This window comes from Lissotriton vulgaris, chromosome 3_1 (assembly GCF_964263255.1).
Source record: "Lissotriton vulgaris chromosome 3_1, aLisVul1.2, whole genome shotgun sequence".
Classification (NCBI taxonomy): Eukaryota; Metazoa; Chordata; class Amphibia; order Caudata; family Salamandridae; genus Lissotriton; species Lissotriton vulgaris.
Genome location: NC_141689.1, coordinates 1559575088 through 1559589361, shown reverse-complemented (window position 1 = coordinate 1559589361; position 14274 = coordinate 1559575088). Strand labels below are relative to the sequence as shown.

At 49.2% G+C, this 14274-nt stretch overlaps 1 protein-coding gene across 1 annotated transcript in view; it reads right to left on the bottom strand.

Moving 5' to 3' along the window:
• CENPE (centromere protein E) overlaps positions 1-14274 on the bottom strand; it is a 1817274-nt gene that overhangs the window by 891528 nt on the left and 911472 nt on the right. Inside the window, exon 32 of the mRNA XM_086962044.1 lies at positions 7775-8014. Within this exon, the coding sequence (XP_086818170.1) occupies positions 7775-8014 (240 nt within the window). The remainder of the gene's footprint in view (positions 1-7774; positions 8015-14274) is intronic.

Below are 14274 nucleotides of genomic sequence, written 5' to 3'. Positions count from 1 at the left end.
AGGAAGCAGAGGGAAGCAAGAAGAATAAAGGGGGAAACGGAGCAGAAAGAGGAGAAAAAGTGAAGAGCCTGAAGGGTGAAGAATCTAGAGGGTGACACAGAGCAGAAGGAGAGGCTGAAGGGGGCAGAAGGCAGACAAGGAGGGCCTCGAACACCAGCACTACGGGAGTGCAAGGGCTCACAGAGGGCCTCACTTAATGGTGGAGCTGCGAGGGTGGGAGAGCAGTTTCACGGAGAGTCAGTGTCTTGTTCACCTGTCCCCGCAGCGGCCGACCATTAGGTAGGGGTCAGGGAGGGCTGGGGAGGGAGGGGAACTGGAACGGGCTAGCCGCGCTGGGGGGAGGGGGGGGCACAGGTGCAGCAGCGGCAGGAAAAACAGTGGAAGGGAAGCCAAGAGAGCGAGGAAACAAGAAAATGAAGTGAAAGGGTGCAAAAGGAATGGAGCAGAAAGCAGAGGGAAGCAAAGAGAATAAAAGGGGAAAAGGAGCAGAAAGCGGAGAAAAGCAAAGAGAATAAAGGGTGAAATGGATCAGAAAGCAAAGAGAATAAAATGGGAAACGGAGCAGAAAGCAAAGAGAATAAAGGGTGAAACGGAGCAGAAAGCGGAAAAAAGCAAAGAGAATAAAGGGTGAAACAGAGCAGAAAGCGGTGAAAAGCAAAGAGAATAAAGGGTGAAACGGAGCAGAAAGCCAAGAGAATAAAAGGGAAACGGAGCAGAAAGTAAAGAGAATAAAGGGTGAAATGGAGCAGAAAGCAAAGAAAAGCAATGAGAATAAATGGGGAAACGGAGCAGAAAGCAGAGAGAAGCAAAGAGAATAAAAGGGGAAAAGGAGCAGAAAGCGGAGAAAAGTAAAGAGAATAAAGGGTGAAAAGGAGCAGAAAGCGGAGAAAAAGTGAAGAGCCTGAAGGGTGAAGAATCTAGAGGGTGACACGAAGCAGAAGGAGAGAATGAAGGGGGCAGAAGGCAGACAAGGAGGGTCTCGAACACCAGCACTACGGGAGTGCAAAGGCTCACAGAGGGCCTTACTTAATGGTGGAGCTGCGAGGGTGGGAGAGCAGTTTCACTGAGAGAGTCAGTGGTCTTGCTTGGTTAACCAGCGATTCAAACCCACGTTTGTGCAGTGAATCTATTTTCCCAAATCTTTTAACAGTCATTTTGATCTTGGAACCAAAAATTAATTGTTGAAAGCCCCATCTTCATCCACGCGTTAAAAGTTGGAGCAATACATCAAAGAGTTCAACCGATAAAGTATTTGTCCCTAAACAATGGAAATATTTTTTACAACCTTTAAATATTCATTAAAACAGTTTCCGGGATCTTGTATATGGGTGGAACATTTCTAAATGTAACAATATGAATTAAGATTCTGAGAAGTGCTGCTCACTGGGAAACTTCAGTCCCTCCTCATGGTGACTAGAAAAGGCTGTCTGACAGCATCAAAATGTATTTGGTAACAACAAGGGTAAAGCCAAGTTGAGGAAAACTAATAAAAACACATTACTGGTTGTAGGAAGGTGGATACCGGACTATGGTTGCCCCCAACTTTTTGCCTGGTGTTTTGCTGGTTTTCCGACTTAGTTGACCTGGGGCCCTGCCAATCAGGACCCCAGGCCTACTGCTCTCTCTCTAAAATGGATTCCATGTACCTTAGGTACATTTCCAATTGGTACTGGGCCACCTTATCAGACCCTGTAACTCAGGGCATAGGTGTACCCAGGGCCTACCAGGGGCTGAAGCATGTATTATGCCACCCCTGGATGGCCATCTAAATCTGACACAACTGGCTGCACGACAGCTGGGGCAAGGTGGTGTAATCACCCCTTGCTTTAGATATAGTATACCTATATCTAACCCTAAAAATGGACACACGGATTCCTATCAGTCACTCCTATGGCAGGCCTTGACAATCCTGAAGGCAGAGTGCATGGAATCGTGTGAGATGGTGCTCTGGCATGAGCTGAGCCCGTTTGCAGCTTGCGGAACCAAGTCCTAATAGCTGTTCCATGATAACGCATACCATATACTCTTGAGTGCATTATAATCCTCGCGGTTAAATGCTATCTTTGGTGTTGCTTTATCAAAACATGTCGAGTAAGGTGTCATACGAATTGGAATACTAACCCCTCGCCAATTCTGGCGACGGGGTTAGCATTCCACCCTTCTAGAGGGACACGACATGTATGTAACTGTGAACCCCGGTTAAAGTTAACTCAAGCCTCAGCTCCACAAAATGGATGCTGCCACCACAGACACGAGTCTGACCTCCTGCTGCTGGGAGTCCTTCCAGCGAGGAGAGCTTGGACAAAGGGTTTCCTGTCAGGGGCGGTGCTAGCACCATCCCAGACAGGGTTTTGTGTATCCTGGGTAGGCAGGGCTTTACAGGAAGGTGACAGCAAGTGGCACCCCGGTGCTCACTATGCATCTGCCGGCTAGAACCAGTTCCAGGGGCACACCAGCCCCTGGCCTGGGGAAAGTCCGGCATGGGAGAGGGGTGTAACCACCCCCCTTCCTGGTCCCACCCCTAGGGCAGGACCTAGTCGCGTACCCACCCCTTTCTTTAGGATAAAGGCAGGAGCGGGGACCCTTCCAAATGAGATCATCTTTGAATCCTGAAACTACTTTCTGCGAAAGGAACTCAAGACTTCTTCTCAAGATTTCTCCCTTGTGACTAAGGAGTAGTCACCCTGCATCCGCAGGCACCATCTAAGAACTCTGCGGTTTGCTGCACGTCCTTCCTCCGGAATCCGACTGACCAGCTCGACGAGACCCGGCTTCCCTGGCACCTCTGACCTCTACCTACCTCTACAGCTAAGCTGAGAACCGTAGGTGCGACGAGACCTCGAGGGACCGGCCATCATCAGAACTGCACGACTTCTATCCAGCACGACCGCCGAGGGATCCTCTGGTGAGTGCTTTGGGGTCTGAGAAGCCCCGACCATGAGCAGCTCCAGCACCGAAGTCCAGCCTCCCAGCATCCACGAGATCTGCGTGGGGCCCTTCTGCTTTTTGCTGCTCACCGCGTTCTTTGGCTACTAGCCCGCTGGCTTGTTGCCATCCCGACGACGCCCGACGACATCACCACTGCTGGTCTGGTTGCTCCAGACTGGCCCTTGCTCCCTTCCAAAAGAGGAGCACCCCGGACCCTCCTAGTCCACTCCAGACGCCATTTTGAGTCCACCGCGTGGGCTTGAATTTGCCAAGACTTGTTGCCCCAATCCTGGGTCCAGCGACGTCGACAGCATCATCCATCGTGGGACAGCTCGCACCTCCATCCTGGTCGTCGACAACGCCTCCTGGTCCGTGAGACTGCAGAGCCCAGCGTCGCCCACTCACCTGGTCGAGGTGACTACCATCCGGTGCCCTCTTGGTGCCACGAACTTGGTCCCCTCTGCTTTCAGGTGTCATCCATCTTCGATCCAGGCTTGGATCACTCGAGCTATCTTCACTGGTCGCCTGCCAGCAACTTCTTTCTTCAGGCTCCTGGTTCGTCAACGAGGATTCCAGACGTCTTTTGAGACATATGCAGCTGCAGCCCCTGGGCTAGGTAACTTCGGCATTTCGGTGCCCCAGCATAGCCTCACTATCCAAGGGTCAGGATCCACTGTCGTTTTCGATCTACCTTATCGGGTTCACCCGAGAACACTAACTGTCTTTACTAGCTCCCAAAGACTTTGTCCCGCATCCCGCGTGAGAGTGCACCCTCTGCACCCGAGTCCCCTAGGCCTCCTACTAGTAATCTGAAGGTTCAGTAACGTAGTCCTAGGGATTCCAAAGCCTATTAGTACAGTACTTACCTGCTAGTAATTTCGCATTCCACTTTTAGAGTATATGGTTTTTCGTGCCCCTCGGGCATTTGTGTAAATTGTGCAACTTAAAGTATTTTCGTAAGAGTTTTGTTGTGTGCTTAGTACCCTGTCCTCATAAAGAGTACAGGGCTGTTGTGATCTAAATAAATACACTGTTTATTTTCATAACACTTGTGTGGTGTCCTTTCACTTGGTGTTCAAGGGGTATATGTGATGGTGTAACAGCTGGCTTAACACGCCCTCTAGAGTTTAGCCCGAAGACTGCTCGTATCCACGCTACTAGGATAGCTGGTCTATAAGGTTGACTTACAACCAATCACCATAAGGGTTGTTTGGACTGATACAAAGTGCTCACTAGAATAGTGAACATTATATATCAGGCCAACTTCTCACACTGGTGTGAGAAGTTGGCCTGATATATGATGCTCACTAGTTCTAGTGATCACCTTGTATCAGTCCAAACAACCCTTATGGTGCTTGGTTGTAAGTCAACCTTATAGACCAGCTATCCTAATGGTAGCATGGACAAAGCAGTCTTAGGCTAAACTCTTTTGGCATGTGAAGCCAGCTGTTTTACCACATATAACCCCTTGAATACCAAGTGAAAGGACACCACACAGGTTATGAAAATAAACAAGTATGTATTAACTAACATACACCTCTGAACTCTTTATGAGATCAATTAAAAAGTCTAGGTTTCTGGCTTGAACAGGACCTTTCCCTCAAAACGCAAGCGAAAAAAACTGCCGGTACCTGTGTGGGGCTACTGCGTTCCATCAGAAAGATCCTCCCTTTACTTCCAGGACCCTCTCAGAAATTGCTTGTTCAAGGACTAGTCTTATCAAGACTAGATTATTGTAATGCTCTCTTTCTTGCTGCCCCGGAATCCACGATCAACATTCTGCAAAGAACACAGAATGCCGCAGCCAGGATTCTCACTGGGACCTCTCGTAGGGTCTCAGCTAAACCTGCCCTCAAGGCACTACATTGGCTGCCGATCCGCGAAAGGGTCAAGTTTAAGGCCCTTTGCACGGCCCATAAAGCTTTGCAAAATCTAGGGCCCCCAATGATAAAAAACATGATCTTTCCATACAGACCTAATAGGCCCCTTCGCTCAGCTCAAGGCCATCTAGCCACGGTCCATAAAATCAAAAAAGCCCGGACTGGAGGACGCCGTTTTTCGGTCACTGCGGCCACCTCCTGGAATGCTTTGCCATTCCACCTCCGCTCTGAGGCCAATCTGCTGAAATTTCGCAAGCTCCTAAAAACCCACCTCTTCCCGCAATAATCTTCTTCTCTTTCCCCGTCTTTCCCCCTCAGTAGTTCTGCAATATCAGCGCAGGGACGCTCACGGGCAGCCATGCGCTATATAAATCCCAAATTTCATTTCATTTCATTTCATCAGAGGGCTAAGCACATGACAAGACTCTTAGGAAAAATACGTTTAAGTTGCACGATTTACAATGGTGCCCTAGGGGCACGACAAACCATATACTAAGTAAGTGGAATGTGAAAGTCAATAATAGAAATGGAGCTGTCCAGAGGCTGTAGGATCGCTAGGACCACGCTATACTAACTTGAGGTAAGTAATAGGAGGCCCATGGAGCGCATGTGCAAAGTGTACTCACACGCGAGATGCGTACAAACATCTATGGACAGTACAGTTTAAGAAAAAGGTGAGTACGGACGTCCCTGACTAGATGGGACCAAAACGACTGTGGAACTGGACACTAGGAGAGTCAAACTACCCTTGAGCACCGAAATGCTCGTGTTACTTCACCCACAGGCTGCGGGTGCATAGGTGCCAAGTCGTGTCGGGTTCCGGCGTTGAAGTCTATGGAGCCTGGAGGAAAAGATGTTGCAGGCGATCAGGAGGAAGATGTCCGGTGTGATCCAAGGGTGGATCAGTGAAGAGGAAAACCTGAAAGCAGAGGGGACAATGTTCAAAGTCACTAGCCAGTGACTGGAGTGGAACCAGGAGTGGAACCAGATGTCGTCGCGATCAGGTGAAGGTGGACGCTTGTCTCTGAAGCCACGTGGACCAGGTGGTGTCTTCGACGACCAGGATGGAGGCACGAGATCCAGGGTGCTCCTCTTTTAGAAGGGAGCAAGGGCCAGTCTGGAGCAACCAGACCAGCAGTGAAGTTGTCGGAGTTCGTCGTCTAGGAGGTCACTAGCCAGCCGGCAAGTGACCAGACAACGCGCCGAGCAGCAACCAGGCAGAAGGGCCCCACGCAGATCTCGTTGATGCTGGAGGGCTGGTCTTCGATGCAGGAGCTGCTCGGGGTCGGGGCTTCTCAGTCCCCAAAGCACTTGGACGAGGATGCCTCTGAAGTCGTGCTGGAGCGAATTGCTGCTTCTTTCAAGATGGCCGGTCCCACGTGTCTCGCCGGTCCCACGTGTCTCGTCGCACCCACGGATCTCAGCTGTGCTGCAGATGTAGGTAGAGGTCGGAGAGGTCTGGGAGTCCGGGTCTCGTCAGGCTCTGAAGTCTGGATCCTTGCAGGAAGACGACAAAGGGAAGCCGCTGTACGCTGATGGTGCCTGCTTGTGCAGGGTCGACACTCCTTGCCCACAAGGGAGATTTCTTCAGTCTTCTGTGTAGCAGAACGTCGAAGTCCAGAGTTTCTTCTTGTAAAGTTGATCGGGATAATCTAATTTGGAATGGGACCAGCTCCTACCTTTATTCGGCTAAAGGGGGCTGCACTACGACTAGGTCCCTCCTCTGGGTGGGACCAGGAAGGGGGGTGGTTACACCCCCTTTCCTTTGTTCGGTCTTGCGCCAGCTCTGGGGCTGGAGTGCCCCAGGAACTAGTTTAGACCGGTGTATGGACAGGGACACCTTGTGTGCCCCAGGCATGTCTCATTCCTTTCAGCGCTGTCCTACCTAATACACAAAATCCGGTCTGGGGTGGTGCTAGCACCTCCCAAGGCAGGAAACCCTTTGTCCAAGCCTCCCTCACTGGAAGGACTCCCAGCAGCAGGAGGTCAGACTTGTGTCTGTGGTGGCAGCATCCATTTTGTGATGCTGAGGCTCGAGTTAACTTTAACCGGGGTTCACAGTTACATACATGTCGTGTCCCTCTAGAAGGGTGAATGCTACCCCCGTCGCCAGAATTGGCGAGGGGGTAGAATTCCAATTCGTATGACACCTTAATCGACATGTTTGGATAATGCTATACCAAAGTTAGCATTTAACCGCGAGGATTATAATGCACTTAAGAGTATATGGTATAGCGTTATCATGGAACAGCTATTAGGACTTGGTTCCGCAAGCTGCAAACGGGCTCAGCTCATGCCAGAGCACTATCTCACATAATTCCAAGAACTCTGCCTTCAGGATTGATAAGGCCTTCCATAGGAGTGACTGATCGGAATATATGTGTCCATTTTAGGTTTAGATATAGGGAACTATACCTAAAGCAAAGGGTGATTACACCACCTTGCCCCAGCTGTCGTGCAGCCAGTTGTGTCTGTTTAGATGGCCAGCCAGGGGTGGCATAATACATGCTTCAGCCCCTGGTAGACCCTGGGTACACCTATGCCCTGGATACCTAAGGTATTCTGTACAGGGACTGATAAGGTGGCCCAGTACCAATTGGTAAATGCACCTAAGGTATACATGGTTGTTAATTTAGAGAGAGAACAGCTAGGCTGTGGGTCTGATTAGCAGGCCCACAGCCAGGGAAAGTCGTAAACCAGTGAAGCAAAAAGCAAAAATCGGGGGAGACCATAGGATTGCAGACCCTACTCTCCTACAACTGGCCTACAAGAAGGTGGCAAGCAATATCAAGTTCAGGACAAAGGGCCACGTTTGGCTACAAAATTAGCAATAGTGCAATAACAAAAAATGTAAAACTTGAAAGTTTTGCCATTTCTGAATTAAATCATAATCATCACTAATAGTTTACAGTTTGGTTTAAATATTAACAATCTTGGCTGCAACCAAGAGGTTAACAATATGGTACCTGCTCAGTTTTCTGGGGCAATTCCTCTTTGAGCTGATCGCTTTCGGCTATTTGAGATTCTTGCATCAGATGCAAATCAGGTTCGTCTTCATTAACAGCTACTACTGCCATTTTCAGATTCTGGAGCGGATTCACAACTTCACATTTTTCATCATCCGTTTTCAGTGGAGTTTCCCTGGCTTTTAAATGCTCTTTCAGCTGCTGCATCTCAGAAGAAACTCTCTCTTGTAGATCAGTTTCCTGAAAAACATAACATATTTCATAGGTTTCAGATGCAGCTCTTCCATAAATATGTAAAATAAGCTTTATTGTATAAAATAAATTAAAAGTCACAAAATTAAAAATATAGCTTTTATAAATGCATGCTTTGCTTTGAGATGACATTTAATTCTAAAATACAGCTGCATTTGAAAACTTAAGGAAAAAGCAATAATATTAAACAAACAAGTTACTTAGCTTTGGTAACACTTTCTTGTAGCGACTAGCAAGCTGCTGATTTCTCAACTTTTGAATATTACACAGGGCTCAGATTGCATCCGTTAACTTTGTAGCAATGCTTTCTGCACTCGGAAAGTTGGCACCTTGTGTCTCCGCACGGACACCATTCTGCTCCGAACATGAGGTCAGCTGCTTTGGAGATGGTCAGCCCAGCCCCAAAAACCAACTGGCTGGCAGTGTGCAGATTCCTAGACTTGTGATATTCTTAGGGGACAGTACACACATAACCAGTACAAAGGGAGGGTCAGTGCCGATCTGCGGCTAGATAGAGCCTCTATTGGAAAGAGTGAGACAGGCAAATAGGAGTGGAAGTCTGCTTCAACTTCCTATGTTTCTTGTGCTTACCTAAGGATTTGGACAGTGGCAAACACTGGCTGTGAGGGAGGCTCCCTCAACTACGGGAATGGAAGCAGATCAGAAAACAGGCTTCAGACTTCGAACGGTTCCTGCGCTGCGTCTTCTTACGCAGAGTGACAAAGTTTCACTTTGCGTTACCGGATGGCCTTCAGGGGCATCAATGTCAATCCACACGTCTTGGCGTCAAGGCACGACGCCAGACACAAAAGCAAACCTGATGGGGATCTCTCATAAATCTGCTTGTGAAAGTCGTTACAGGGTTTAAAACCCTTTGTTAAGGGGTGAAGTCCCTTGCACACTAGACAATTTAGAGAAAATGTGGCAAAAAATATGGTCTGAGAGACAGGAGAAAGTCCAGATCCACATCTAGAGGCCTGAAAGAAAGGAACTAATGTCAGTGTGCAGGAGTGAATCCAATATAGACCCCACACATCTTTTCAGGAGTGGAACAGCATCAGTGCTAAGACACAAGATGCCACCTTCCAATATGCCACTAAGAATTTTAGCCAACATCAATTTAGTTGCGCTAAGTATTAATTCGCAAATTGAACAATATATGTAAAGGCATAATATGCAACATTGGACACGGTTATTGTTAAAGGGAGAAAGAAAAAAGGTGAAAATAAGTGCTCATATGGAGAGTAGAAAAGAAAATCATTAAGAGGCATAAGGTAACAATTCAATTATGTTATGGCAAAAGCCATCCAGAAAAATTCCATCAGAACCGGTATCTCTACGGTAGGGGGCCAACCCCTACGCACAATTAAAATTTCTGTTTATTTTTCAAAACTTCTCGTCACAGTGTAACTTCATCTGTGGTTGGTGTAGGAGAGTAGGGTCTGCTTCCTATAGTCACCCCCACTTTTTGCTTTGCTTTACTGGTTTTCGACTTAGATATGGCTGTGGGCCTCCACAGCACAGATGCACTCTCTAAATTTACACCATGTACTCTAGGTACATCCACAATTAGGAATTGGTTCACCTTGTCAGCTCCTGTAGAAGTGTACCCTAGGTACTCGGGGCATAGATGTAACCAAGGCCTACCAGGGGCTGCAGCATATATTGTGCCACCCCTGGCTGGCCACTCAAATAGACAACTTGCTGATCACTCAGCTGGGGCAAGGTCATGAAATCACCCCTTGCTTAGGTATAGTATTCCTATACCTACTTATATATAGACACATAGTAACCTATAAGTCACTCCTATGGCAGGCCTTAATAATCCTGGAGGCAGAGTGATTGGTTATGTGTGAGATGGTGCTCTAGCATGAGCTGAGCCTGTCTGCAGCTTTCGGAACCATGTCCTTATAGCTGTTCTATGATAATCGCCATACCATATACTTTTAAATGCATTATAATCCCCGCAGTTAATGCTAACTTTGGTTTGGCTTTATCCAAACATGTCGTGTAAGGGGTCATATGCTTGGAATACTACCCCCTCGCCAATTCTGGCGAAGGGGGTATCATTCCACCCTTCTAGAGGGAGAAGACATGTTGTTGCTGACTATACCGGTTAAAGTTAACCAGAGCCCCAGCGTCACAAAATGGACTCTGCTGCCACCGACACAAGTCTGACCTCCTGCTGCTGGAAGTCCTTCCAGTCACAGAGGTTTGCACAATAGGTTTCCTGCCTGGGGAGGTGCGAGCACCACCCCAGACAGGACTTTGTGTATTGGGACAGGGAGGGCTGAATAGAATGAGACACTGCCTGGAGCACACTAGGTGCTCCATGCATACCCCAGTTCAAACCAGTTGCTGGGGCACTCCAGCCCCAGCTCTGGCACGAAACTGGACAAAGGAGAGGGGGTGTAACCACCCCCCTTCCTGGTCCCACCCACAAGAGGGACCTAGTCGGTAATCCAGCCCCTTATAGTTGTATAAAGGTAGGAGCTGAGTCCTGAGACTTTAGATTTGATCCTGACAAACCCGAAACGAAACTCTGGACCTTCGACATTCTGCTGAAGCTGAAGACTGAAGAATCTCCCTTGTGGCCAAGGAGTGACCACCCTGGGCAACCAGGCACCATACAGCAAATCAACGGCTTGCTTTGTCGACGTTCCCGCCGGAACCAGAGTACAGAGCCTGACAAGACCCAGACTTCCAGACCTCTCTGACCCTCTCTTCACGACTACAGCTCAGCTGAGATCCGTGGAGGCGACGAGACACATGGGACCAGACATCTTGAAAGCCTGCAACTTGCTACCTGTGCAGCTCCTGAGGCACCCTCGAAGCTGTGCACTGGGGATTGAGAAGCCCCGATCCCGAGCTCCTTCTGCGATGAAGATCAGCCTCCCACACTCCACGAGTTCTGCGTGAGGCTCTTCTGCTTTTGTTCTGCTCGACGCGTTGTCCGGTTGCTGGCCCAAAGGCTAGTAGCCTCTGTGACGACAATACTTTTGAACCACATCGCTGGTCTGGTTGCTCCAGACTGGCCCTTGCTTCACTGCAAAGGCGAAGCACCCCAGATCTTGCTGGTCGGCACCAGAAGCCTTTGTTGTATCCTGCGTGGGTTGCCTTTGCCAAGGCTTGTCGACTCCAATCCAGAAGTCGACCCCTCCATCTGCGAGACCCTTCGTGGGACAGCTTTTCTCCAGCACCTGGTCGTCGTGGACGCCTCCTGGTCCATGTGGCTGCCAAGACAAGCTTCAAGATAGCACCTGATTGCTCCTCGTCATCATCTGGTTCCTTCCTGGTTCCACCCGGTCACTGGCTAGTGACCCAGACTCTGTCCCCTCTGCTTTCAGGTCCTCTTCATCCTCGATCCACCCTTGGATCCACCCAGACATCTTCCTCCTGGTCGCCTGCAGCATCTTTCCTCAGGTCTCCATAGGCTTCAACGACGAAACCCAACACAGCTTCACACCTATGCGCCCGCCGTCCGTAGGTGAGGTAACGAGAGTACTTCGGTGCTCCCAATGGTATTGACTAGTCAAGTGTCTAAGTCTAGTTGTTTCCTCCTAGCCAAACCGGAAGTGTCCTAAGTCCTTCTAAATCTAACTTCTAAGTTCCCATTGACTTTGCATTGATTCCCGCGTGTGTGTGTAAAGACACTACACGCGTCGCCTGTGGGCCTCCTACTTTTAAACTATTGTTAAGACAGTGTAGCCCCAGCGATTCCCTATGCCCTAGGCCTTTCCTTTTCTCGTGACGTGGTACTTCTACCACTTTCCTACTATATGGTTTGCTTCGCCTCTAGGGCCTAACCGTAAATTGTGCAACTTAAGGTATAATAACTGAGTGTCTTGTTATGTGCTTTGGCCTCTGACCTCAAAGAGTTCAGAGGAGTGTGTTAGAAATAAATACATATATATTTTATATATATATATCCAGTGTGGTGTCCTTTTATTTGATATTCAAGGGGTTACATATGGTAAAACAGCTGGCTTTACACGCCTTCTAGAGTATTTTAGCCTAAGACTGTTTTGTCCACGCTACCACAAGGATAGCTGGTCTATAAGGTTGACTTACAACCATCACCATAAGTATATGGAGTCCATTTTACAGAGAGAGCAGATAGCCTGGGGCCCTGAAAAACAGGATCCCAGGCCAACTAAGTCAAAAACCAGCTAAACACTAGGCAAAAAGTTGGGGTAACCATATAGTCAGATACCCACCTTCCTACACCGCCCCTGCGTGCTGATGTCAGTTCTGACATGGCTTTCCACGCCAGAAGCACAGAGCAATGAAAGACACTGACCACTGGTGCGCCATACTAGGGCCCTGCAAAGGAGTCCGTATCCCTAGAAGACAGTTCGTAGAGCAGTGAGGATGGGTGGGGTAGTAAGGAAGAAAACAAGTTACTTACCTGTAACTTTGGTTCCCCAGTATTGGTAACTTTCATAGATTCCCAAGCTTTTGTATCATTCCCGGTCGTCGGAATGGGAGTCTCGGTAACAAAAATACCATAGCTGTAGGTACAAAAGAGAAAGGAAAAAGGCCTATGCCTCATTCCCTTTTGTAGCATATCACCCACTTTTTGTAAAAGAGACCAAACTTAGGAATCAGCCAATCAGAAGTGCCTCCCCCCTTAGAACCCTCCTGATGGAACCTCGGAGACTCAGATTTTCGTAGCCGTTGTGTACTTAGACACCATATCTATTGTAGGCTGAATTTTCCTCTGGGAGGTGGGTGGGTGTGAGAAGTTGGCCCGATATGCAGTGTTCACTATTCTAATGACCACTATGTATCGTTCCAAACGACCCTTATGGTGATTGGTTGTAAGTCAACCTTGGACCAGCTATCCTAGTAGCGTGGATACGAGCAGTCTTCGGGCTAAACTCTAGAGGGCGTGTTAAGCCAGCTGTTATACCATCACATACCCCTTGAACACCAAGTGAAAGGACACCACACAAGTGTTATGAAAATAAACAGTATATTTATTAGAATCACAACAGCCCTGTACTCTTTATGAGGACAGGGTACTAAGCACAGAACAAAACTCTTAGGAAAATACTTCAAGTGCACAATCAATACAAGTGCCCGAGGGCACGGAAAGTTTAGTGGTCTCGGGCGGACCCGATAAGGCAAGTCGGAAGCGAGGGACTCAGGACCCTTAAGTAAGGAGGCTATGCGGGCACCGAAATGCCGGAGTTACCTAGCCACAAGGGCTGCGGCTGCACAAGTCTTACAGGCGTCGGGGGTCTTCGCTGACGAGCCAGGAGCCGGAAGGAAGGAGTTGCTGGCCGGCGACCAGTGAAGAATAGTTCGTAGAGATCCAAGCCTGGATCAGAGATCGATGATACCTGAAAGCAGAGGGGACCAAGTTCGTACTACTAGCCAGTAGTCAGAGGGTACCAGGAAGGCACTGGATGATCGTCACCTCGACTAGGTGAGTGGGCGACGCTAGGCTCTGCAGTCTCACGGACCAGGAGGCGTTGTCGGCGACCAGGATGGAGGTGCGAGCTGTCCCACGAAGGTTAATGCTGTCGACGTCGCTGGGCCCAGGATTGGGGCAACAAGCCTTGGCAGATTTCAGGGCCACGTGGTGGGCCTAAAATGGCGTCTTGAGTGGACCAGGAGGGTACGGGGTGCTCCTCTCGGAAAAGGGGAGCAAAGGCCGGGACTGGAGCAACCAGACCAGCAGCGTTGGTTGTCGGATGTCGTCAAGGAGATCAAAAGCCAGCGGCTAGTGATCGGACAACGTGCTGAGCGGCGAGCAGAAGGGTCCCACGCAGATCGTGGAGATGCTGGGAGGCTGCACTTCGGTGCTGGAGCTGCTCAGGATCGGGGCTTCTCGGACCCCAGAGCACTCACCAGAGGATTCCTTCGGTGCTCGTGCTGGATTAAGAAAGCGCGCAGGTTTTGATGATGGCCGGTCCCTCGAGGTCTCGTCGCACCCACAGATCTCAGCTGAGCTGACGATGTGGGTAGAAGTCAGAGGTGCCAGGGAAGCCGGTTCTCGTCAAGCTGGGTCGTCGGATTCCTGAGGAAGGACTTGCAGCAAACCGCAGAGTTCTTAGATGGTGCCTGCGGATGCAGGGTGACTACTCCTTAGCCACAAGGGAGAAATCTTGAGAAGAGTCTCGAATGTCCTTTCGTAGAAAGTAGTTCTTGATTCAAAGATGATCTAATTTGGAAGGGTCCCCGCTCCGGCCTTTATCCTAAAGAAAGGGGTGGGTACGTGACTAGGTCCTGCCCTCGGGGTG